At 41.3% G+C, this 20,588-nt stretch overlaps 1 protein-coding gene across 1 annotated transcript in view; it reads left to right on the forward strand.

Annotated features, from left to right (window-relative positions):
* LOC139714211 (protein dispatched homolog 3-like) overlaps positions 1–14,634 on the forward strand; it is a 48,689-nt gene extending 34,055 nt beyond the window's left edge. Inside the window, exons 7-18 of the mRNA XM_071625925.1 lie at positions 942–1,069; positions 2,390–2,598; positions 3,077–3,247; positions 3,919–4,347; positions 4,806–5,033; positions 6,903–7,150; positions 7,556–7,688; positions 8,651–8,802; positions 10,922–11,087; positions 11,914–12,027; positions 13,013–13,179; positions 14,189–14,634. Of these exons, the coding sequence (XP_071482026.1) occupies positions 942–1,069; positions 2,390–2,598; positions 3,077–3,247; positions 3,919–4,347; positions 4,806–5,033; positions 6,903–7,150; positions 7,556–7,688; positions 8,651–8,802; positions 10,922–11,087; positions 11,914–12,027; positions 13,013–13,179; positions 14,189–14,557 (2,514 nt within the window). The 3' untranslated portion in view covers positions 14,558–14,634. The remainder of the gene's footprint in view (positions 1–941; positions 1,070–2,389; positions 2,599–3,076; positions 3,248–3,918; positions 4,348–4,805; positions 5,034–6,902; positions 7,151–7,555; positions 7,689–8,650; positions 8,803–10,921; positions 11,088–11,913; positions 12,028–13,012; positions 13,180–14,188) is intronic.
* Positions 14,635–20,588: the final 5,954 nt, after the last annotated feature.

Below are 20,588 nucleotides of genomic sequence, written 5' to 3' on the forward strand. Positions count from 1 at the left end.
CTGGGGGTCCCTAGGGGGCCAAACCCCCTAAAATTAAGGAACCTTTAAAAATCTTCTCTAGAACCAGAAGTGATAGGGCTTAGATGATACTATGTATGAGTAAGTACATTGATGACTGTAGTTTCAAGTTTGTTTATGGGGTTGGCGTATTCATTCCCCCCCCCCCCCCCCAATGCCCTTAGGACCCAGGAGAGGGCTGGGGAGAAGTCCTACAGTTGTAATGGAGTTGTACATGTTCATCTTCTTCTTGAAAACCTCAAAATGAATTTTGACTAAACTTAGCAGGTAGCATCCCTAGGGGGATAGAATCTCAATTCCTTCAAATGGGCACCATGTCCCTCTTGGGGGCCCCCTAGGGGGCCCACCCCCCACCCCCACCCCCCCCCCCCCCCCACATTAAGGAATATTTAAAATCTTCTGCTCTAGAACCAGAAATGATAAAGCAAAGTTAATACCATGAGTTTGTACATTGATGACTTTAGTTCCAAATTTGTTAATTGCAGATTCAGATCCAGGACTGCCCCCCCCCCCCCCCCCCCCCGAGTTGAGGGGGCGGGGGGGGGGGGGGGGGGGGGAGGGATCCATATGCAGACCTAAAGTTTCCAATGTTCTCGGGTAAGAGTGTGCAAGAATGCATGGAAGGTGAAATTGCGATACTCAGGTGAGCGCGTGACCCGCGGGTCTCTTGTTAAAGTTATGGTCGAAAGAAGCAGAAATTTTCTTATTATTCTCTTTATTTTTATTTACCTTTAATCGCAAATATCTCCATTTGGCAAATATGGACTTATTGGTTTTTGCGAACAAACTCTTCAATATGTACAAGGTATCTGCCTGTCTGTCTGTCTGTCTGTCTGTGTGTTAATGTATCCATATGTCTGGTTTTCATACTGTTGAGAGATGCAGTCTGTAGTGTTTACTCAAATTCTCTTCCCTCAAATTAGATTCCGGCCATCTTCGACTTTGGTCTCTTCATGATGCTGCTGGTGGTGTTCTGCTGGGTGATGGTGGCTGCCCTCATGCCCCCGGCCCTCAACCTCTGGCACCGGTATCTCAATTGCGAGCTGCGCCTGTGAGTCCAAAATTTACTTGCCAGGGAAAGCTGTCCTTGTTGCAGTACCGTATGTCCCCCCTAAAAATTACAATGGCACCTTCCGCAATGATATTTTTAAAAATAGTGAATCAATTTAAATACAAATTCAGGATATGAAACTGTAACTCATTGCCCACATCTTACAGAAAACACCATTCGATTTGCTTCAGTGGTCAAAGAGAAATGAGGAGTTTTGTAGAGTATGTCAGAAATCTCTTCACTCCAAGTTCTGTCTATTGTATTCACACACAAGAGCATAAAAGTGCCAAACTTGGAAGAATCAGACTCATGACATGCTTTACAACAATCCACATTTCTCTGTGACCGCTTCCAAATGGAATGGGGTTTCTGCAAAATAGCGCTAAGATGTTATATTTTAAGACTCTGAAGTAGCATTTAGACGGTTTAATCAAATTGGGTGTTATCAATGCGAAAATCCGATTGTAATCTTTTTTTTTTTTGGACATAATGTACAGTCTAATCTTGGGCAGAGCAGCAGACTGGCAATTCTAGAATAACTACCTCTAGGGCAATTATCCCCCCAGGACAAGTAAGAGGTTATTGTCCTTGGAGGGTAATTGTCATAGGGAGTAATCACCCTTGGGGAGAGGGGAGGTTGTCCTTGGGGTTTATTGTCCTGGGGTTAATTGTGGTGTGTGTTTGTGTGTGTGTGTGGTGGGGGGTGGGGGGACTGTCTGGGTGTGGGTGGTAGTTATCCAGGGGTACAGTGTAGTTGCCCAGATACCCAAGTTGGCAGCTTTAGTCGGCAGTGTGTCTGTGTGACATCTGAGACTCCATGGTTGGGCTAATAATTTGAATGGGTCTGTCAAAAGTATGGGATCCTTTGCCAGTAAGGCGCATCCAGCAAGTAGGAGAAATATCTTATCAGTAGAAATACCCCTCCTAGTGAAACTAGCTGAACCAGTGCTCTGTGTTATGCTAATGTGATTGTCCCTTCTGATCAGATTCATAGTTCTGTCTCTCAAATATGACATAAACTGGATGTAGTGTGCACAAAAGCGAGACACAACTCACGCAGGAAAGAAAGATCCAACTTCACTTCTTCCGTAGAGGTAGGATGGAAACCGAGTAAATGTGTTGGTTCCACCCTTGGATCTTATGAGTGGAACCCGGGTGTAATCTCATGTTGCCAGGGTGATTTGACCTAATCAGTAGAAAGTATCACAAAGGCATCTTCAGCTAAATGAAGAAAAGATGATGCCAGACTGAGACTGGCTTTGTGAGACGTGTAGTCAAAAGAAAACTTTTCACACCTGTTGTGGTCTTCCTGTAATACAGAATGCAAAAGTGCAAGGCCAGGTCTTCGGCCAGCCCCAATCGTCGCAGCACCAGCCTGTACCGGGTCCTGGCCCAGTACGAGAGCCAAGGAGGCCCGGCACAGCTGGAGGCAGCTCCCAGCCCACCGATGACTGTGGTGCCCACGGACCACCTTCTGGATGATAGCGACATCCCCATGTTGGATCTCGAGGATGAACAAGAGGAACAAGGTAGGATGCTCCCCCAGCTCTCCCTAATTGATAAAGCTCCTAGACATTGTCACTAATCTCAGTTAGTGTAGTTCTTCCTGGTCCCCCTTCTCTCATACCCAATTTGCAGCATGTAGTACTAAACAAAGATATGTTGTGAGTAATGTGTGCCCTGCATGTAGTCTGTAGCACATTCTTGACCATTCTGTACAGACTCTGCATTGTTTCCATTTTCAGTGGCAGGTCTATATACCCCCTGCCATACACAATAAACAGCATATGGGACTGAACAGACATGTGTCACAATCTGTGATTTTTCTCTTACATGATATTTATTTGGAATGTTGAATCTACATCTCGATATACACTGCTCTACATATCTTTACGATCAGTGCACTCTGCGCTTTATGACTGACCTCTAGGAGGTACAATGTAATTAACCCCCTCCCGGAATCATCTTCCCTAAAGACTGGTACCCCTTTTTCTCTGCCTATACCAGGTCTTCTGACAGACGATGAAGATGATGTTCCCCTGCTCCAGGTTTCTTCCACTCCTCCAGATGCGGCATCCGCAGAGAACAGAGAGGCGGCCAGCTTGACCTCCGGCCTGCAGCGGCTCCTACATGGCTACGTGGCCATCCCAGTCATGAAGGCCCGATGGGCCATTATAGGTAGGTCTAGGGAATGCTTGACCAGGTCACTTTGATTCCAAACACACCAACAACAACAACAAAAAGAAGATTGATTGCTTGATATGTCAATACTGTGATAAGATTTTAATCATTATTTTGCAGCTAATTGCGCATCACTGAATGTACAGTCGCTTTTATTATAAGCAGGATTTGATTATGCAGCCTGTGTGTTCATGTGTACTTTTCATTCTTATTAAATAAGACACAGCAAAGGATGTTTGACAACCATGTACGTATATGAATACACAGTCTCTCAAACATGCAACAATACATCCATAGCATTTGTGTCAATTTTATATGTTATCATTTCATCATTTTGATTGTCTTTGCCTGTATGATGATGAAATTTGGCTTTGTCATATCTTGGCATCTTTTAAACTAGCCTCACTTTACTTTGTAACTCCATAGATACGAAGGTTTCTTTGTAAATGTCTAAAAGTAAAAAAGGAATTGATCAAAGTCATGCATTTCTGTCATCTTCGTAGTGAAAACAATCGAGTGTATCTTGGCTTTTTTGGTGAAAAAGATGATATTGCTGACAGATCATACTTGGTCCAGTATATGGGAGCAGAATATATGATGCTATGGAGCAATTTGCAGTGTGTGTAAATTCTGTATCTCATTTCATTTGGCTGTATCATGAACTACAGTACTGTTCTGCATAATCCTGGGTGTGACCATTGCGCTGGTGTCACAGCTCCAGCCGGCCAGCCGTCCTCCTGCCCTCTACCGGCCCGACACCAACCTCCAGCGCCTCCTGGACCTTGCCTACAACTTCAGCGGGAAGGACATCTCCTGCCGGGACTGCTCCGGTTTCGAGCACGGCGGGACCCACCCGGCCCCACCCATCGTCCCCCTGGTGCCCGTCGACCCGGGGGTTCTGACGCCAAGACCGGAGCTGCCAACGCACAGCCCAGAGACGACATTTTGGCCCCCGGTGGGGTCAACCACGCATCCTGCTAAAGGAGGAAAAGGAACAGGAGGGGGAGGAGATACAGTGTCCTCCCCCACAGCTTCCTCATCACCCCAGACAAATGGTACCACCCATCACAAAATCGCGCCAACCCCTCCGGCCAAGAGTGAGTACATCGATGATTGGATGTCATTCAAACAGTTTACCATAATCAACATTAGATATGAACAACTTCTCTCCTGGAAATTAGACAGTACACCGTCCAAAGTGACCTTAGCACCTGAGTGACCCATATCTTCAAATTCTCTTGTCTCCCTTCTCCATGAAACTGCACCTCCTAGCTCTCTCTTATTTCAATCACTTATTAAATGGGTCATGATGGTCATTGTTTAACAAGTTATATAACTATTTTACTGTTTAAACCCGTTGAGGACGGTTTGATATTGCTACAACACGCATTTCCCATAGACACCTGCCTAAGTATACTCGGGACTCATCCTCAACGAGTTAAGCGATGTAGAAAAGTGGAAATTCAATTTGGTCTGCTCTTTGTGAGTTTTGAGCTGGGCTGTCACATACTAGTATGCACTTATTTTGGCCATACTTATCTTGTTCCTTTTGCAGAGGAAACGTGCACCACAACAGGCCTGAGGTGCAAGTTTGGTGCGGTGTGCCAGGATACTGATGCAGGAGAACGCCCTCACTGTGTTTGCCAGCTGGTTTGCGACCAGGACGATTACTCGCCGGTGTGCGGCTCGGACAGCCGTACCTACGGCAACGTCTGCCAGATGAAGCAGTACGCGTGCCTGGATAAGCGCGAGATCTACGTCACGAAGGCTGGGCTTTGTGAAGGTATCGTATGCTTCTCACAAGACTCGGCAGTCATTCTAAGAAAATATGAACAGACTTTCACTGATATTAATTTCAGGACTTTAGGATTTATTTTAGGAATTCCAGGACATTGAAAGAGCACTTGACCTAGTTTCCTACAAGAGGCACGGGGAAAAATATATTCCTTAATATGTCTTAGTAATAAGTCTATTGAATGTGTGCTTTCTTTAAATGTGAACAATAATGAGATATTTTGCTATTTTTCGTAATCTTCTTGTATTTCTTTTACATGACAAATTGATGTAGAGTTCGCATCTTGAAGGTGTGGCACAGGGATTCAACCAACACATCAAAACTTAACATCTATTTTTTTAACATATTGCCCAATTTTCCTCAAACTTTCATTGAGTATTTCACCAGTGTCTCTCCATTCACCGAATTCACATAATTTGCCTAGGGACAGTTTTACTTTGATTTGTATGATTGCTATGCCTGTTTGCCCTTGGACAATTGGCACCAAATATCTGATATCAAAAACATGAATGAATTGGGATAGCAATTCCTCTTAATCTCCATTGTATCTCGATGAATGATCCATTTGACTGTAGTTACGTTCAGACGGCAGGCCCTAACCTCGAGGTTAGGAAACCTCGAGGTTTCGCTCTTCCCCCCTAACTACGACGTGTGTCCACACGACGAATCTTAACCTCGAGGTTACGAAACTTCGAGGTTAAGCTTCTGCCCCCCGTAACTACGAGTGGGTCCTACTCGATGTTAAAACCACAAAACCGGAAGTTTCAGCCCACACTGCTAACAAGGCGTCTATTTATTCTTTAGTCGAACCCTGTCGGACTCGCTTACGGGTACTCTTTTTCTCTGTCATGGTATGCAGAGATAGCACTGCACTGATGACTTTATGCCTTTATGAAGATATTCGTCGAAAACATTTTTTTAGCGTCGGAGAAGAATATAGAATACAGTTTGATAGCGAGTTCGACGTGTTCAGTTTCAGAGATCAAGCGCATGGGAAGAAAAGATGATGTTGTTGTGTCATGCGTCATAGGTTTTTCACGTGTGGTGTATTTGTGGTGTACGTTTGGGAGGTTGACCCGGAAGCAGAGGGAAATTGTGGGGGCCGGAGTTTACGGCGAGGTCACTCTTAACTTCGAGTTCGTTGTGTTTTGTGTCCACACGGTGCTTAACTACGAGTGGGGACCCCCCGCGGCTCGTGGTTAGAGCGCTAACCATAAGATTTCTCGTGGCTCGAAACTTCGAGCAAACCTCGAGGTTTGCTAACTACGAGTGCGTCTTCACGGTCCCTAACTACAAGCTCTAACCTCGAAGTTTCCTAACTTCGAGGTTAAGGGCTCCCGTCTGAACGTAACTTGTGATATGGTTCAACACCTGAATGGACTGCCCAGCATATTGCTGTCATCTTTTCTTAGGAGAATTTAGTATTTGCTGACGAAATGGGTTTGCAAGTGGCAACAAAGTGCATTAACATCTGACACGCAAGTCTTTTGTACAGTTTGTCCTAAACTCATTCAGTCAGATGCACAATATGCAATCTAGAAAATGTAAAAGGAGCAAGTAGAGATTTTTTAAAATGGCTGTTTCTCTGTATCTAGATTGGCTATCAATCTATTTTAGAGCAGAAAAAAAGGAGTACATTTTCAAGAAGTTTGAATCTTCCTACAATCAAGAACCAAGTATGTCTCATTATATTGTCATTGATTTTGCCAGGAGAGCATTTTCCTCAGAAGGAAAATCATCAACATGGCCCTTGAATCTCATGCCCACCATAATGACATGACAGTCCTTAATTTTCTTCCCCTGGTTATCCTACAGTACTTACTATCCTTTACTTTCTCTTTCTGTCTGTGACAATAGACCCGCCCAAAGTTAAACCCACCCCTGGTAAGGCTGGTCACCATGGTGGAGATGACCCCTCATCTGGACAGTCCATTGACCCCTCCTCTCCGGGCAAGGGCTACGATCCGTGCGCCACCTCCGGCCACTGCGGGAAGGCGGCCAGTCGTCCCCTCCTGGATAGCACCGCCATGGTCTTTGTGGTGTTTGGCATTAGCGGTGTGGACAAGACCAATGTCTCGACCGGACACGTCCTCAATGAAGACAAAGTGAGTGAAGATATGATGGCAGTATTTTTTTTTTTTTTTTTTTGTGATTGAACTGTGGAGTTTTCATATAGTTGGGCATGCTTCGTGGTATATTTCTTTTCCTCTTCAAATATTCTGCCTCCCACACAAAATATACACATACACACATCATAGGCAAAGAGACTTCAAAGCTCCAATAATGTAATATGTATGGGACTTTCAATGCAAAAGAGAAATTTAACTGCATGTATGGGTTCTCCCTGTTGACCTATTAAAGAAAAAAAAATGGTCTTAGGTCATAGTCCCACATGTGCATTTCTGTGTTGGCATTTTGGGTTATCATATTTGGCTGGTCAATAGTGGATTATGGCCTGAGGCAGAAGATAACCTCATGTCAAACTGACTTTGCTTTTTCATCTTCTCCAGGGAGCCGTGCTGTATGACCCTGAGTTTTCACCGATGCAGTGGGAGACAGTGAAAGCGCTGTGCAAGATTTGTAAGACGATCGGAAACAACGGCGACCTCGTCAAAGACGGCGGAGCCGAGTGCTTCCCGCCAGGTGAGAATTGTCACACGAAGAGCACCCTCACAGAGGGCCCATTCATTAATATCTCAATAAATCTGTGATTGTTAGCACTGGGACTAGTGTTTCTCTGCCTGTCCGCCATTGGTAGTTCCTCTCAGATGTACTTTTGACCTGCAAGTGGAAATGCAAGTGTGGCACTGGATTGGGTACAAGCAAATAGAGGGCAATGTGTGAGAACTGTGATTATGCTGAAGGAGTAACCATTGGTACATTACAACAGATGATGTGGATGATGATGATGTGAATGAGGATGGTGATGATGATGGTGGTCATAATGGTGACGATGGTGATGGTGGTGGTGATGGTGATGATGATGATGATGATAATGATGGTTATGATGATGATGATGGTGATGATAATGGTGATGATGATGATAATGATAATGATAATGATGATGATAATGGTGATTATGATGATGAAGATGATGGTGATGATGATTATGCTGATGATGGTGATGATGATGATAATGATAATGTTATGATGATAGTGGTGATGGTGGTGATGATGATGATGATGATGGGGATGATGACTTTATTCATTTTAATTTCAACCATCAATGTCATGATCATTGATGCACAGGACAGAAATACCTTTCTTTATTAAAAAGTATCAATCTGAAAGTAGCATTGTGCATTAGACTAAAACTTGTCCTAGTTTTGATGAGTTGCCTGCTAAGTTGAAATTGAAAAATTAGAATTTTCTTTCTGAGTGTGCTAAGGGTGCCCTCTTTATTGTGTGGTATAAATCATGAGCTTGTAAGATAGGTACCAAGAAGGTGTATTAAAAATATAGATTTGCCATGGCACCACAGTTTAGTGCAGTTTACAGCCCACATTTTTGCAAATAGCCATCTGTGATTTGTACATAGCTTGTGAATGTGTATGTGCATGAATGGAAAGTTCAACAAAGTGATTCATTGAATTGGATTCTTTCAGCATACTTACCCACCTGTCAGAGGGCAGGGATGATGCTACCGGAAGAGTGCAGTGACCTCCCAGCGACCAAGCGGCTAGTGGGTCAGAGGTCGCACGCCAAGATGGGCCTGTCCAGTCAAGGGGCCGTCTGGTTCGCCATGGCCTTTGAATCGGTGAGGCTACAGTGGATTAGTGACATATCAAATGCACAAAGAAGTGGAGGATAATATCGGAGTTGCGCCGTATTGTATTTCAGTCCTTGGCAAAAAAAGTTGCATTCCATTGCCACTTGAGTTATTGATTTCAACCTGACCTCTTGGTCAGCATTCGTGGAGTTGTCAGCTCATAATATGTTTTCATGTATCTAGTCTGTGTATTGTTCTATTTAGTATTTGTTTTCTGCATAGAATATCAGGATATATGTGTCTGACATGAAAAATATGTTCTCTCTGAGGGTTGAAAAAGCATGTGGGATATGTGCTATTTGCCTCATTGAACAAAATTATGATTCTTGCCTTCAAAACGTTTTTGTCCCCGCCGAACGAGTTCGAGCAGGGGACTATGAAACGGGCTCCGTACGTGTGTGTGTCCGTGTGTCCGTCCGTCCGTCCGTGTGTCCGTCCGTCCGTCCGTCCGTCCGTCCGTCCGTCCGTCCGTGTGTCCGTGTGTGCGTCCGTGTGTGATCAAAATCTTAAATTTGCTACTTCTCTGTCATTAATGAGCCAATTTTGATTCTGTTTGCTTTATATGATAGCACTACATGGGAGCTTTGAAACTTCTACACAGAATTTCAGTCGTGACCTTTGACCTTGACCTTTGACCTATATTGTACATTTTGCTACAAAATGCTACTCCTTCGCCATTTCTAACCCGATTTCGATTCCGTTTGCTTTATATGATGGCACTAGGTGAGGGCTTCAAAACTTCTACACAGAATTTTGACCTTTGACTTCTTTGACCTTTGACCTTGATTTTTGACCTATATTGTACATTTTGCTACAAAATGCTACTCCTTCGCCATTTCTAACCCGATTTCGATTCCGTTTGCTTTATGTGATGGCACTAGGTGAGGGCTTCAAAACTTCTACACAGAATTTTGACCTTTGACTTCTTTGACCTTTGACCTTGATTTTTGACCTATATTGTACATTTTGCTACAAAATGCTACTCCTTCGCCATTTCTAACCCGATTTCGATTCCGTTTGCTTTATGTGATGGCACTAGGTGAGGGCTTCAAAACTTCTACACAGAATTTTGACCTTTGCCTTCTTTGACCTTTGACCTTGATTTTTGACCTATATTGTACATTTTGCTACAAAATGCTACTTCTTCGCCATTTCTAACCCGATTTCGATTCCGTTTGCTTTATGTGATGGCACTAGGTGAGGGCTTCAAAACTTCTACACAGAATTTTGACCTTTGCCTTCTTTGACCTTTGACCTTGATTTTTGACCTGTATTGTACATTGGCTGCAAAATGCTACTCCTTCACCATTTCTAACCTGATTTCGATTCCGTTTGCTTTATGTGATGGCACTAGGTGAGGGCTTCAAAACTTTACACAGAATTTTGACCTTTGCCTTCTTTGACCTTTGACCTTGATTTTTGACCTGTATTGTACATTGGCTATAAAATGCTACTCCTTCGCCATTTCTAACCCGATTTCGATTCCGTTTGCTTTATGTGATGGCACTAGGTGAGGGCTTCAAAACTTTTACACAGAATTTTGACCTTTGACCTTGATTTTTTACCTATATTGCACATTTTGCTACAAAATGCTACTTCCGGCGGGGACATATATTACGCACCGCGTAATTTCTACTTTTCCTTGTTTGTTTGTTTGCTTTTACCATGCATTTATATGTTTTTTATCTGATCTTAAAGTGTTGACAACCCTGCTGTATGAGTTTTAAATCCTTGTGAATTTCTTTTTACAGTCTGTGGCAGTTTTTTTAATGGAACAAAACTGACAGATCATATATATTGTCTTTAAAGTTCTGAGGTATTGATGCAAAATGAATGTTGTTTACTGTGGAAATAGACAACTTTCATGCATGTTGCAGTCATCACCTTATTGTTCAAGCCAGGCAAATGAAGTGCATGAATGACATGGTGACAGTGATTTATGTGGTCAGTCCCAAACTTTATCACATGTACAATATGTACCTGATAATGACATTGATTTTGCTGTACTCTGCTGCTGGTATTGAATTAGTGCATGGATATGAGAAGCTCACTGACAGATCTTGTCAATCTTTCTTACATCTACTCAAAACTTTATCTCTGCCAACAGAAAATCTACGAGGGGAAGTCAAGCTTCGAGGCATACAAGGACTACCTGGCTTGGGAGAAGGCGATCACTGAGATGAAGGAAGGTCTAACGGAGGAGGAAAGGGTGGGACTCGACTCAGCCTTCCAGACGTGTGATTACTGGGAGCAGGTCTTCATGGAGATTATAGGTAAGGGACTAGTGAAGAGGTTGAGGAGGGGGTGCGTTCAGTCTCAACTTTGTCAAAGCGTGCCAGAGTGAGATGGGGCAAGTCAGGACATGCCTTCAGAGGTGACTGAAAGCCCCAAAAGTAAGCTGTGCCTCACGAAACCGAGCCAGGGAGTTGTTGTACTCATTAGATTGGTAGAATGATGGTTGTATGGTGATTATGATGATGATGATGATGATGATGTTGGTGATGATGATGATGATGGCGATGATGATTATGTTGATGTTGATAATTACAATGATGGTAATGATGGTGTTGATGATGTTGATGAGTATGATTGTGGTGATGCAGATCATGGTAGTGATGGTGGTGGTGGTGTTGATGATATTGGCGATCATGGTGGTGATGTTGGTAATGTTGGTGATCTTGATGATGCTAGTGATAAGGATCATTCAGAAATGTGGAGCATTTTCCTTTTGCCACACTAGAAGCTTGTCGATTCTAGCATCTTGGGCGTACTGTTGTGATTCAAAGCAGCGCAAATTTCAAATTATGATTTCTTTGTATCATGGCAACTGTATAAGCAGCACTACCTGTTATGGAAGGTGACTGTAGTAAAAAACTGCTGTGGAGAATGGTCCACAGTCATTCATATTTATTTATATTTACTTGTCAGACAGGATATGTAACATCATTTACCACAACTTACAGCTCTAGGAAGATGTAGCTAAAACATGCAAAATACTGCTACCTCATCTGTCTATCCTTATCCAGTAGATTTGATCATGTTCTCTGGATGCCAATGTTCACTGGTAATAATTGCCTGGCGTCTGTTTTATCTTGACAGGAGTGACCAGTGCAATATATGGTGTCGCTTTCTCCCTGATCGTCTGTGTGGTGGCCGTCGCCTTCTTCACTGCCCACCTCACCATTCTGCTCATAGCATTTGTGACCATCGCAGGTATGTTTTCAATGAAAGAAGTGATATCATTTGTACATTCTGTTGCCCTGAACAAGAGTGCTGAGAAGAAGTCTTAGGGTCTATACCCATCTATTTTCAGAACTGGATGGCGGGATAAGTAAGAACTTGGGATCAGCCTTTGTAAAGAAATTTGTGTGCTATGTCTTTCAGCGTAGTGGGATAGTAATACATAAATATCCAATCTCTGTCGTTAATTATTTGCCTCAAGAAGAAGGTTTAGTTGAACAAAAAGTAGGTGCCACAGTTAAAGTAAATTCTTCACTGGGCAATGTATTGGAGAGGTAACGAAGCAGTTGTTTAATCATGACTTTATTCAAGTTCAAATAAGTGTGAGAATAACAAATATACAAAAGAACCAGGTCCACCGTTTCATTCAAAACGAATGGCAGGTTTAGACACGTACATGGGGATACAAAACAACAATATTAGAGTTTACATTATTGCAACCCATATCAGACATAGAATATCAGATATTACCGGTGATCAATCAATAAAAACAATCAATACATAATACTATTTCTGTGTTACAATAACAGCAGTGATGTAGTTATCATCCGCAGTATTGATACAATAATCCGCATTGATTGTGTGATCATTGTGTTATTCTCACACAAAGGTACGTCATTCAGAAGAGGAGTTGCCACAGAAATAAAATAGTAAGATTAGACTTGTCACTACAATACCCAGATAATGTCACAGATGTTAAAGCCGAGAAATTTGCAAAGCGTAAGTACGGTGAGTTGAAAGAGAAATATAAGATATTATTATTTGATGAAAAATCAAACATTTGACATCTAACTCAATCTCCTTTGACTTTTGAAGCCCAAGAATGTTTTTATGACAACATTACAATGTTTGAGGGAGGGGTAATGTACAATGGTGTGTTGACTGGGTTTTCTTCTTGGGTGTGCATGTGATGCCGGTCCTTGATTACCCTTTTGATGTTCTTTGGAACGTTCTACAGGTGTGATCCTGGTGGTAGTCAGTCTCTTCTACCTGCTGGGATGGCAGATGGGCGCAGTGGAGGCGGTGTCGCTCTCCATCCTTGTCGGATCCTCCATCGACTACTGCATCCACTTGGTGGAGGGCTACCGCGTAGCCGCAAACCACGTCAAACTCGATTCAGGGAAGGTAAAAAAATCCTCTCACGCTTTGTTGTTTGTTGTCTGTATATGTACAGTAGGGTCTCGGTTTTAAGGATTAGGACATTGAAGTGACTATTTTTTTTACTTCAGCATAATTTTTATTTTTGCTTAAGCATGATTTTTTATTTGTGATAATTTTTTCCTTTCACTCAACAGTCATGTGGCTTGTAATTCAATTTTTGCAGTGCTGATTGCTGATATCTCTATATATACCACAGTGCAATGTTGGCCAAGACCTGAAATTGTGTTTTTAGACTTGATTTACTCATGTTTAATGTATCCAAAATCTTTGTGCAACAATATGCATAGGAAGTAGTGAAAGCAGTATTCAAATTGGAATTCAATCAATTAAACAGAATTGAATTGAATTCAATGCAATAGATTGGCATTGAACTGAATTGTCTGTTTGCAGCGTGTTGCTCCAGATAAAATGGGTGCTAGTATTACTATGTTGTTGAAATAAATGATATATTCCTCACTACTCGATATGTCCACTGATAGGATTACCTCTTCATTACAGTTCAATAATTCGGAATTCATTATCAAAAGTAGCTATACATACTTCCCCAGCTAGTATCAGAGACTCCAACTCTCCCGCTTTCGACGGAAGCTCTCCCGCCGAAAGCCCATTTTTGTTAAATCTCCTGTTCTCCCGCTTGAGATTTAATTTCTCCCGCTTGAAATGATTTCTAACTTAGTGTCATCGTATGTTGAAAAATAAGCCTTAGATAGCATGAGATAACATCTAGAAGCCTAGAGCTGGACCCCGGCCACAAGGAACTTCGCGCTTCGCGTTGGAGTCTCCCGTTTGCTAGGGGTTTCAGGCGGGAGAATCTCCAGATCACAAGGTGCTTGAGGTTGGAGTCTCTGTAGTATTATCCTAATGTCAAAGGTAGGAAAAAAACAGAAAGAGCAGATCTGTCAAAAGTGATGTGGAAGTGATTGGAAAGAGATCAGAACTGAGCAAAATGATGTGTATTATGTCTTCTTTCCAGTCCTCCAGTCATATACGTCGCCAGCGAGCGATTCACTCGATGAGCACCATCGGCGTCTCCATCCTGTCTAGTGCCCTCACCACCGTGATTGCCGCCATCCCGCTCTGCTTCACCACCGTCCAGCTTTTCGCCAAGTTCGGCCAGATTGTGGCGCTCAACACGCTGGTGTCCATCGCCTACACGTTGACGGCCTGCGCCGCGTTCCTCGGGTGCTTTGCGCCGGCCCGGTACCGCTGGAGCTGGCGCTGGCTGGCCGTCACTGTGCTCGTGGTCGGCGCGATCTTCGGTGTCGGCGTCGGGGCGCTGTATGGCTTGCATCTCAAGGGAGTTGCCATACCGGGCCCCTCGGGGAATACGCTCTTTGGATAATGCCTGCTTCGATCAGTTAACCATGGACTTTAATTATGGTGATGTAGTCCAAGGGCGTGATCTTATTGACACAAAAAGTGAGGATATTTTGGCAAGTGCTGCTTTGTATTTATCCTCACCAAAGTGGTTTTGTCCAGACTCCCCTTCAATGTTCACCTGGATAAATCTCTCTTTCTCATAATTAGAGACATTTTTCATAGTAATTGAGCAAATTTTGGAAGTCAGAAAACAAGACTAAGCCACATTTCCCCAAAACATGCTTTTGACATCGTGTTTTGCCACTCTTGGTGCTGTGGTCTTTGCCAATTGTGTTACGCACAAATCTGGGTTCACATTTGTAATTTAAGCGGCTTGACCTCTACAATATGTTTGAGAAGGTGGAACCTTACTTGACCTTGCTTTTGCTTTTGCCATGGTGCTTGCATGTTGATATTTGCATACTTTTTCATGTTGTGTTATCAAGAGTTGATTGACAGGACACAATATCAATGGTACAGTGGTCACCGCTTAATCAGGAGGGGTCAGGAGACAAGTTTTTCTCCTACATAGTAACAAGAGGTTCGTGATTAATGGGTGAGCACTGTACAGCTATTTTAAGGAGAATGTCTTTTGCAGTTGGTGGTCGACAACTCACTTTAGAAAAAAGCGATTCAGAAAGGGGATTACAAACAAGAACTCTCGTAATTCTGAAATATCTTGTGTATTCCACCATTACTCATCAAGATCCCTCTCCCATGTGAGGTGAGGGGCACACTCTTGTTGAAGATGCAGTAACTTGCAAGCTTTCTCCACCAGATCTGTGCGGATCAAGTCATTTATTTCACCCCCATCATTCCCTTCTGGCATCCCACCTAGACCAATCACATGTGTGGACAGCCAGAGAGAGTCGAGTTCAGACTGATATCACCAGCATGAATCCTTGCCCTGTAGAAAAGAAGCCTTGAACAGAAGCAGGGGCTGGAAATGTGTGAAAAAGTATGATCATTCTAAAAATATTTATTGAACAACATCACCACCATTCATATGGCATCAATGCCATGTTTGTGTACTGTATACGCCATGTATTTTGTGAGTCTGATTTTTTTTTTGTGAATCTTTAACTCTTTTACGAGTAGTCAAATTTGCAGTGGAAGAGAGCAGTGACCTGAACGGAGATGTCAGTATAAGACAAGTCGTATCATTCACCCTGCACCTGCACTGCATATGGCTGCATATGCAAGTGGCATTCATGCATTGAAATCGGAGGTAAATATTTTTTTTACGTGCACTGTTGATTAGACGAGTAGCACCAGACTCGCGAAATTTGCGGAAATAAACCCTCGCGAAATCTATGGCGTATACAGTAGTTAACTCTTGTGTGTATTTAGTTGCCACAGAGGTTGAGTGAATGGCAGGATACTGCTGCAGGTGTGTGTGAGTTTAAGCCTGCATCAGATGTGGGATTGAAATAGAAAAGTAATGATGATTTCTTAATTTGTGGGTGCGTGTTTGTGCTATGTATGTAAGTATGTATGCTTGTTATCATGCAATACAGATATGAATGTCAATATGACTTCTTTGAAATAGTAAACCACGCATTACATGTTTATTTTTCATTTCATTTCTTAAGTTATTATGCAGAGAATACATTTTATTTTTTATGAGGCTCGATGTTTTAGAACTGTTCATGATTGACATGTTAGTGAATTATTACCTGTTTGAGTGATGAGACAAAATATTGTACGACCATACTAATCTGGCTTTCAGTTATTTGGTCAGATCAGCTAGGGTGGGCGGGGGGATGAAATGAATTAGCAGATGTCTGTCAGAGTGATTTTGATTTTGATTTGTTTTAAATATCGATCTCCCGTGGGAATAATTGGATGCTGATTTCGCCATGATCACTGTTTAAAGATATCAGTCCGGGGAATGGATTTACAATCATATGCTCAGCACAACTAGAGAAACGAGCAACTTGCTTGTGTTTCTGACTGAAAATCTAATGCTAGAGTTCTCTCCTTGACAATTCAAGTAGGAACGGGGGATAAAAGTAGTCAAACAGAATATTGTTTGTGCTGCATACCTGTATCTCTTCAAATGAATGTCCATGGTATATCCAGTTTCGTAGCTTGTGAGTGTAGATGATGAAACAACAACTCATAGTGTCATCTCATTACATATGAGAGACAAACAAAACTTACCTTGTTAAATTTCTGAAATATAATTTGAAGAATTTGCAATATGACATTCCCTTTATTGTTTTTTTTTTTCTCTTTTTTTTCCATGATGGTGGGGGGTTGAGCAAAGAGACAGAATTATGTAAATGATACTATTGCCACAAATGTATGGTTTGTTACATGGAGAAATTGATCAAGATATTAAGAAAAAAAAAAGCCATTTACTTGAACTATACTGCAGTTCTACACACTGCTGGCAATTAAGTCGGGTGACTGTTAGTGCAGTCACAACCAAAAAATAAGTGAAACTTCATTACCCTATAATGTGTATTTGATTTTGTTTTTTCATTTGTCAGCGTTTGCCCCATTTTCCTTGCCTTGGTGGTGGGAGTTTCTCGTGGGAAGAACTACACGTAGAAGAGCACATGTTTATGGTGTGGAAGGTTGCTTCCAGCAAATTGCACAAACTCTGAATTAAGTGTGGTTAATGAGATATGGTGGTGATAAAGACTTCATTTTTTCATTTTAAAGTTATTGTGCAATTACATCGTAGACCATGACCCATATGGCTTGAAATATGCAACCAGGTATTTACTTGCTTTTAATCTCGCACTACGTTGTCGAGTTACACATGTATCTTCTGCAATATTAGGCTGAATTGAATTCTGTATTATCATATTCCCTCATTTTTTATTCAGCTTTACTCTTGTTTAACATTTAGAAGTATATGCATGATATGATTAAATAGGAAAATTGTTTGACCCATCAACTTCTAGGGTAATAAACGCTTTTTTTTTTCTTTTTTTTTTTTTGCTGCTGAAATTATCTTGTCCTTACAATTTGCAATGGAGAAAGATTTAATGCATTTCTTATGCATGTGTGTCCATTTTAGAGCAAATATCAACAATTTCTTCAGGTGAATGGGAACTACAGATATAAAGACTTTGTGTGTGTGTGTGTGTGTTATTTCTGAAATGAGCTCTGTTTGAAATTAGTTGCCATTTTCAAGTGGTAGCAGGGTATTTGTAAAGCCTGAAGATCAGGGTGCATAAGTATTCATTTTTATCTTGGCCCGTTGGTTGTTGGAAGTAAGAGAGAATGTGTTGGAATATTTACAATGAAAGTTAGTGCAATCACTTTGTGTTTGAAGGAGGAGGTGTATGTCTGATAATGATCAGACGGGAGTTGTGCCATTATTTGTATGATAAGGTCGTATGTTTGATTGTAATGGAAGTAAACATTCAGTGCGTAGCCATCTTTTAAAATTGAAAAAGACGTGCTTGCATTTGAAGATTGCCAACCAAGAGCGTGACATCGAACAACTCAGAGTGGGTTGATTTATAATAGTATCCCAGTGGTTACGGTAATTATGGCAGGCCTTGCCCCCTGACAACAAATGTTGCAAAGATTCAGTACATCATGTTCTCAGTGGTTCCTAAGAAATTATTTCACACCTAATGTAGAATGGCATACCTTTATTTTCAGTATGTAAAAAATTAATGTATCCATATTTTCCTGATGTTGCATACAGGTTGTCGAAGCAAGATATAAAAACAGAGGGGTGAATATTTGCTATGAAATACATTGCATTATGTCTGCTAAGAATAAGGGCATTAAGGAGGTGCCTTGAACGCTATTTCTTTAGTGCCAACTTAATGCCCTTATCATTCTCAGCCGACTATCTGTATGCCTTGTAAGGGCTTGTAGAGTACAGTGACCTCTGCAGACTGGTTTGGTGTCATGTGTTTGGGGCTGGTTCACCAAAGCCTGCTCTGTACTGATCAAATGCATAATCTTTGTAATGCAATTTCTAGGAAGTGGCATCCTTGATGTGAATTCGTGATTATGACTTCAAAATAATATGATATAATCATGCAGCGAAAATGTGTCAAAGTTCATAATATTATGCAAGTTGGTTGCAGTACTGCAGCATTTCTTTTTCCATTTTTTTTAAAAATCTGTCCTTGGGTTAAATTGTGTGGTTCACGGATAGAGGGATATTTGATTTTGTGGGTTTTGGGGGAGATCCCTTTCTTGTATCAGTTGTAGTCTCAATCTGATGCATTTGTGAGCAAGCAATAGAGAGATTTGGGATTACGATGAGGCTAATGGGAAAGGGTACACTCACTTCAAGTTGCAGATCATGTATTTTACCATTTCAGATGTGTGGATATGTCAAACATCCTCATCTCATTTTTAAAATCTTATTTACTGAAACAAAAAAGTTCTTATATAATATTTCTTACCATGCTGCTTGATAACATGATACAAATGTGTCCAAATTGGTGCTGGAAGGAAAAGACACAAATGAAAAAAACAAGGTGCTTCTCCTCATTTTCCCACTATCAATTAAATGAAAAACATTTCATCATTAACTTGCACAAGCTTTTGTTTGAACGGTAATATACATCAGCAGTCAGTAGACTCTTGCAGCATTTACCTTTGAAAAACTTTGTGGTTTCTCTCTGGCTGCTGGTACAGTACTTCATTGGTAGCATGTGGCTTGTGATTTTTCTATATGGATCAACTGGTTGGGTACAGCTCAGGGGAAGGTTCTTATTTGCTGATTAATCAGTGGTTATTGGTTTAAGAACAAATAAGTATTGATAACTTGAACATAGGTTCTGCTCAAATGACCAGCAGTCTGCACCGTGCAGTTATACAGGCCTGCCGGCGTAAAATATCGTTTTCAGATTTTTGTCAACAGTTTGCACGAGCAGGTTATATATTCCTCTTGCCCAGAGCATACCTTTCACAAGGTTAAACTCAGTGCTGAAATTTGAACTGAAATGCAAGATTGTTGTATGCACCTAGTACTCTTACAAGCAGATGGGCTTAAAGATGGTCAACAGCTACAAAGTCTATCCCTATAGAATTAATGTTCTCTATGACTCCTGCTATTGGTGGTTAGTTCAGCTGTTCTTGAATAACATAATGCAGAATCCTAGTCTAACTTTGCATACCTGTGTTTGACAAACACCTCTTCATACATGAAGGCAGCAAAAAAAAATATTGTGTAGAGTAATGTGTGTGTCATTAAAGCACACACACATACACAAATCATTTTCAGATGATTTGCGTAGCAGAGAAGAAATAACCTTGAGAGGGAAGCAAGTACCTCGACGAAGGTCCATCAATACTGATTTTGTCTTTTTCTTTGAATACCAAGAAAGAAATATATGGGCTATATTGCAGTCAAAAGATTAATGAAACAGTTTTCAGTTTGTTCATACTATGAGATCATTGTTGTTTCCTATAACTTGTCACCATTTCTTGCAGCAAGCTGTTTGTACAAGCTGTACAATTTCAAATGCCAGAATCTTAACCCATTTTTTGTTTGTCATCATTCAAATTGTGCATTCTTGGCCGTGACTTAAGCTGAAATATTCCACAAGTTTCTCAGGCCAGTGCGAAAGCATTGCCCTCTGTGTATTTATTATTACTTTTTACCTTAATATTTCTGATGGAAGTTTTTAGATGTTGTCCATAAAATGTATCAACTGGTACCCACAATTTTATGTTTGGAGAATTGTATGCATTATGTAAGAAGTATTTATGCAGCTTCAATACTTTACATTGAATTTTATGCTCCATGTATAATGTATTGTTGTGTTTTTAACCCTCTTATATTTTCAACAAACTGCCTTTTAAGCATAAAATTATGATTTATACTATTGTGGGCATTGATAACAAATAGCAGCAGTGTTTGGGTGAAAAGAATATATTATACTCTATATAATTTGGTGCTTTATATCCTGCAAAATACATAGACACCAAAGCTGCTGCATGATCTGTTCAAACACTGAAGAGGCTACCCTGAGTGAATAAGACCGTGTTCAGACCATGGGCAGATTCGTATCATGATATTTCTTTCC

This window comes from Diadema antillarum, unplaced genomic scaffold (genome assembly GCF_040938485.1).
Source record: "Diadema antillarum isolate AM-2024a unplaced genomic scaffold, OU_Dant_1.0 seq00002191_RagTag, whole genome shotgun sequence".
NCBI lineage: Eukaryota > Metazoa > Echinodermata > Echinoidea > Diadematoida > Diadematidae > Diadema > Diadema antillarum.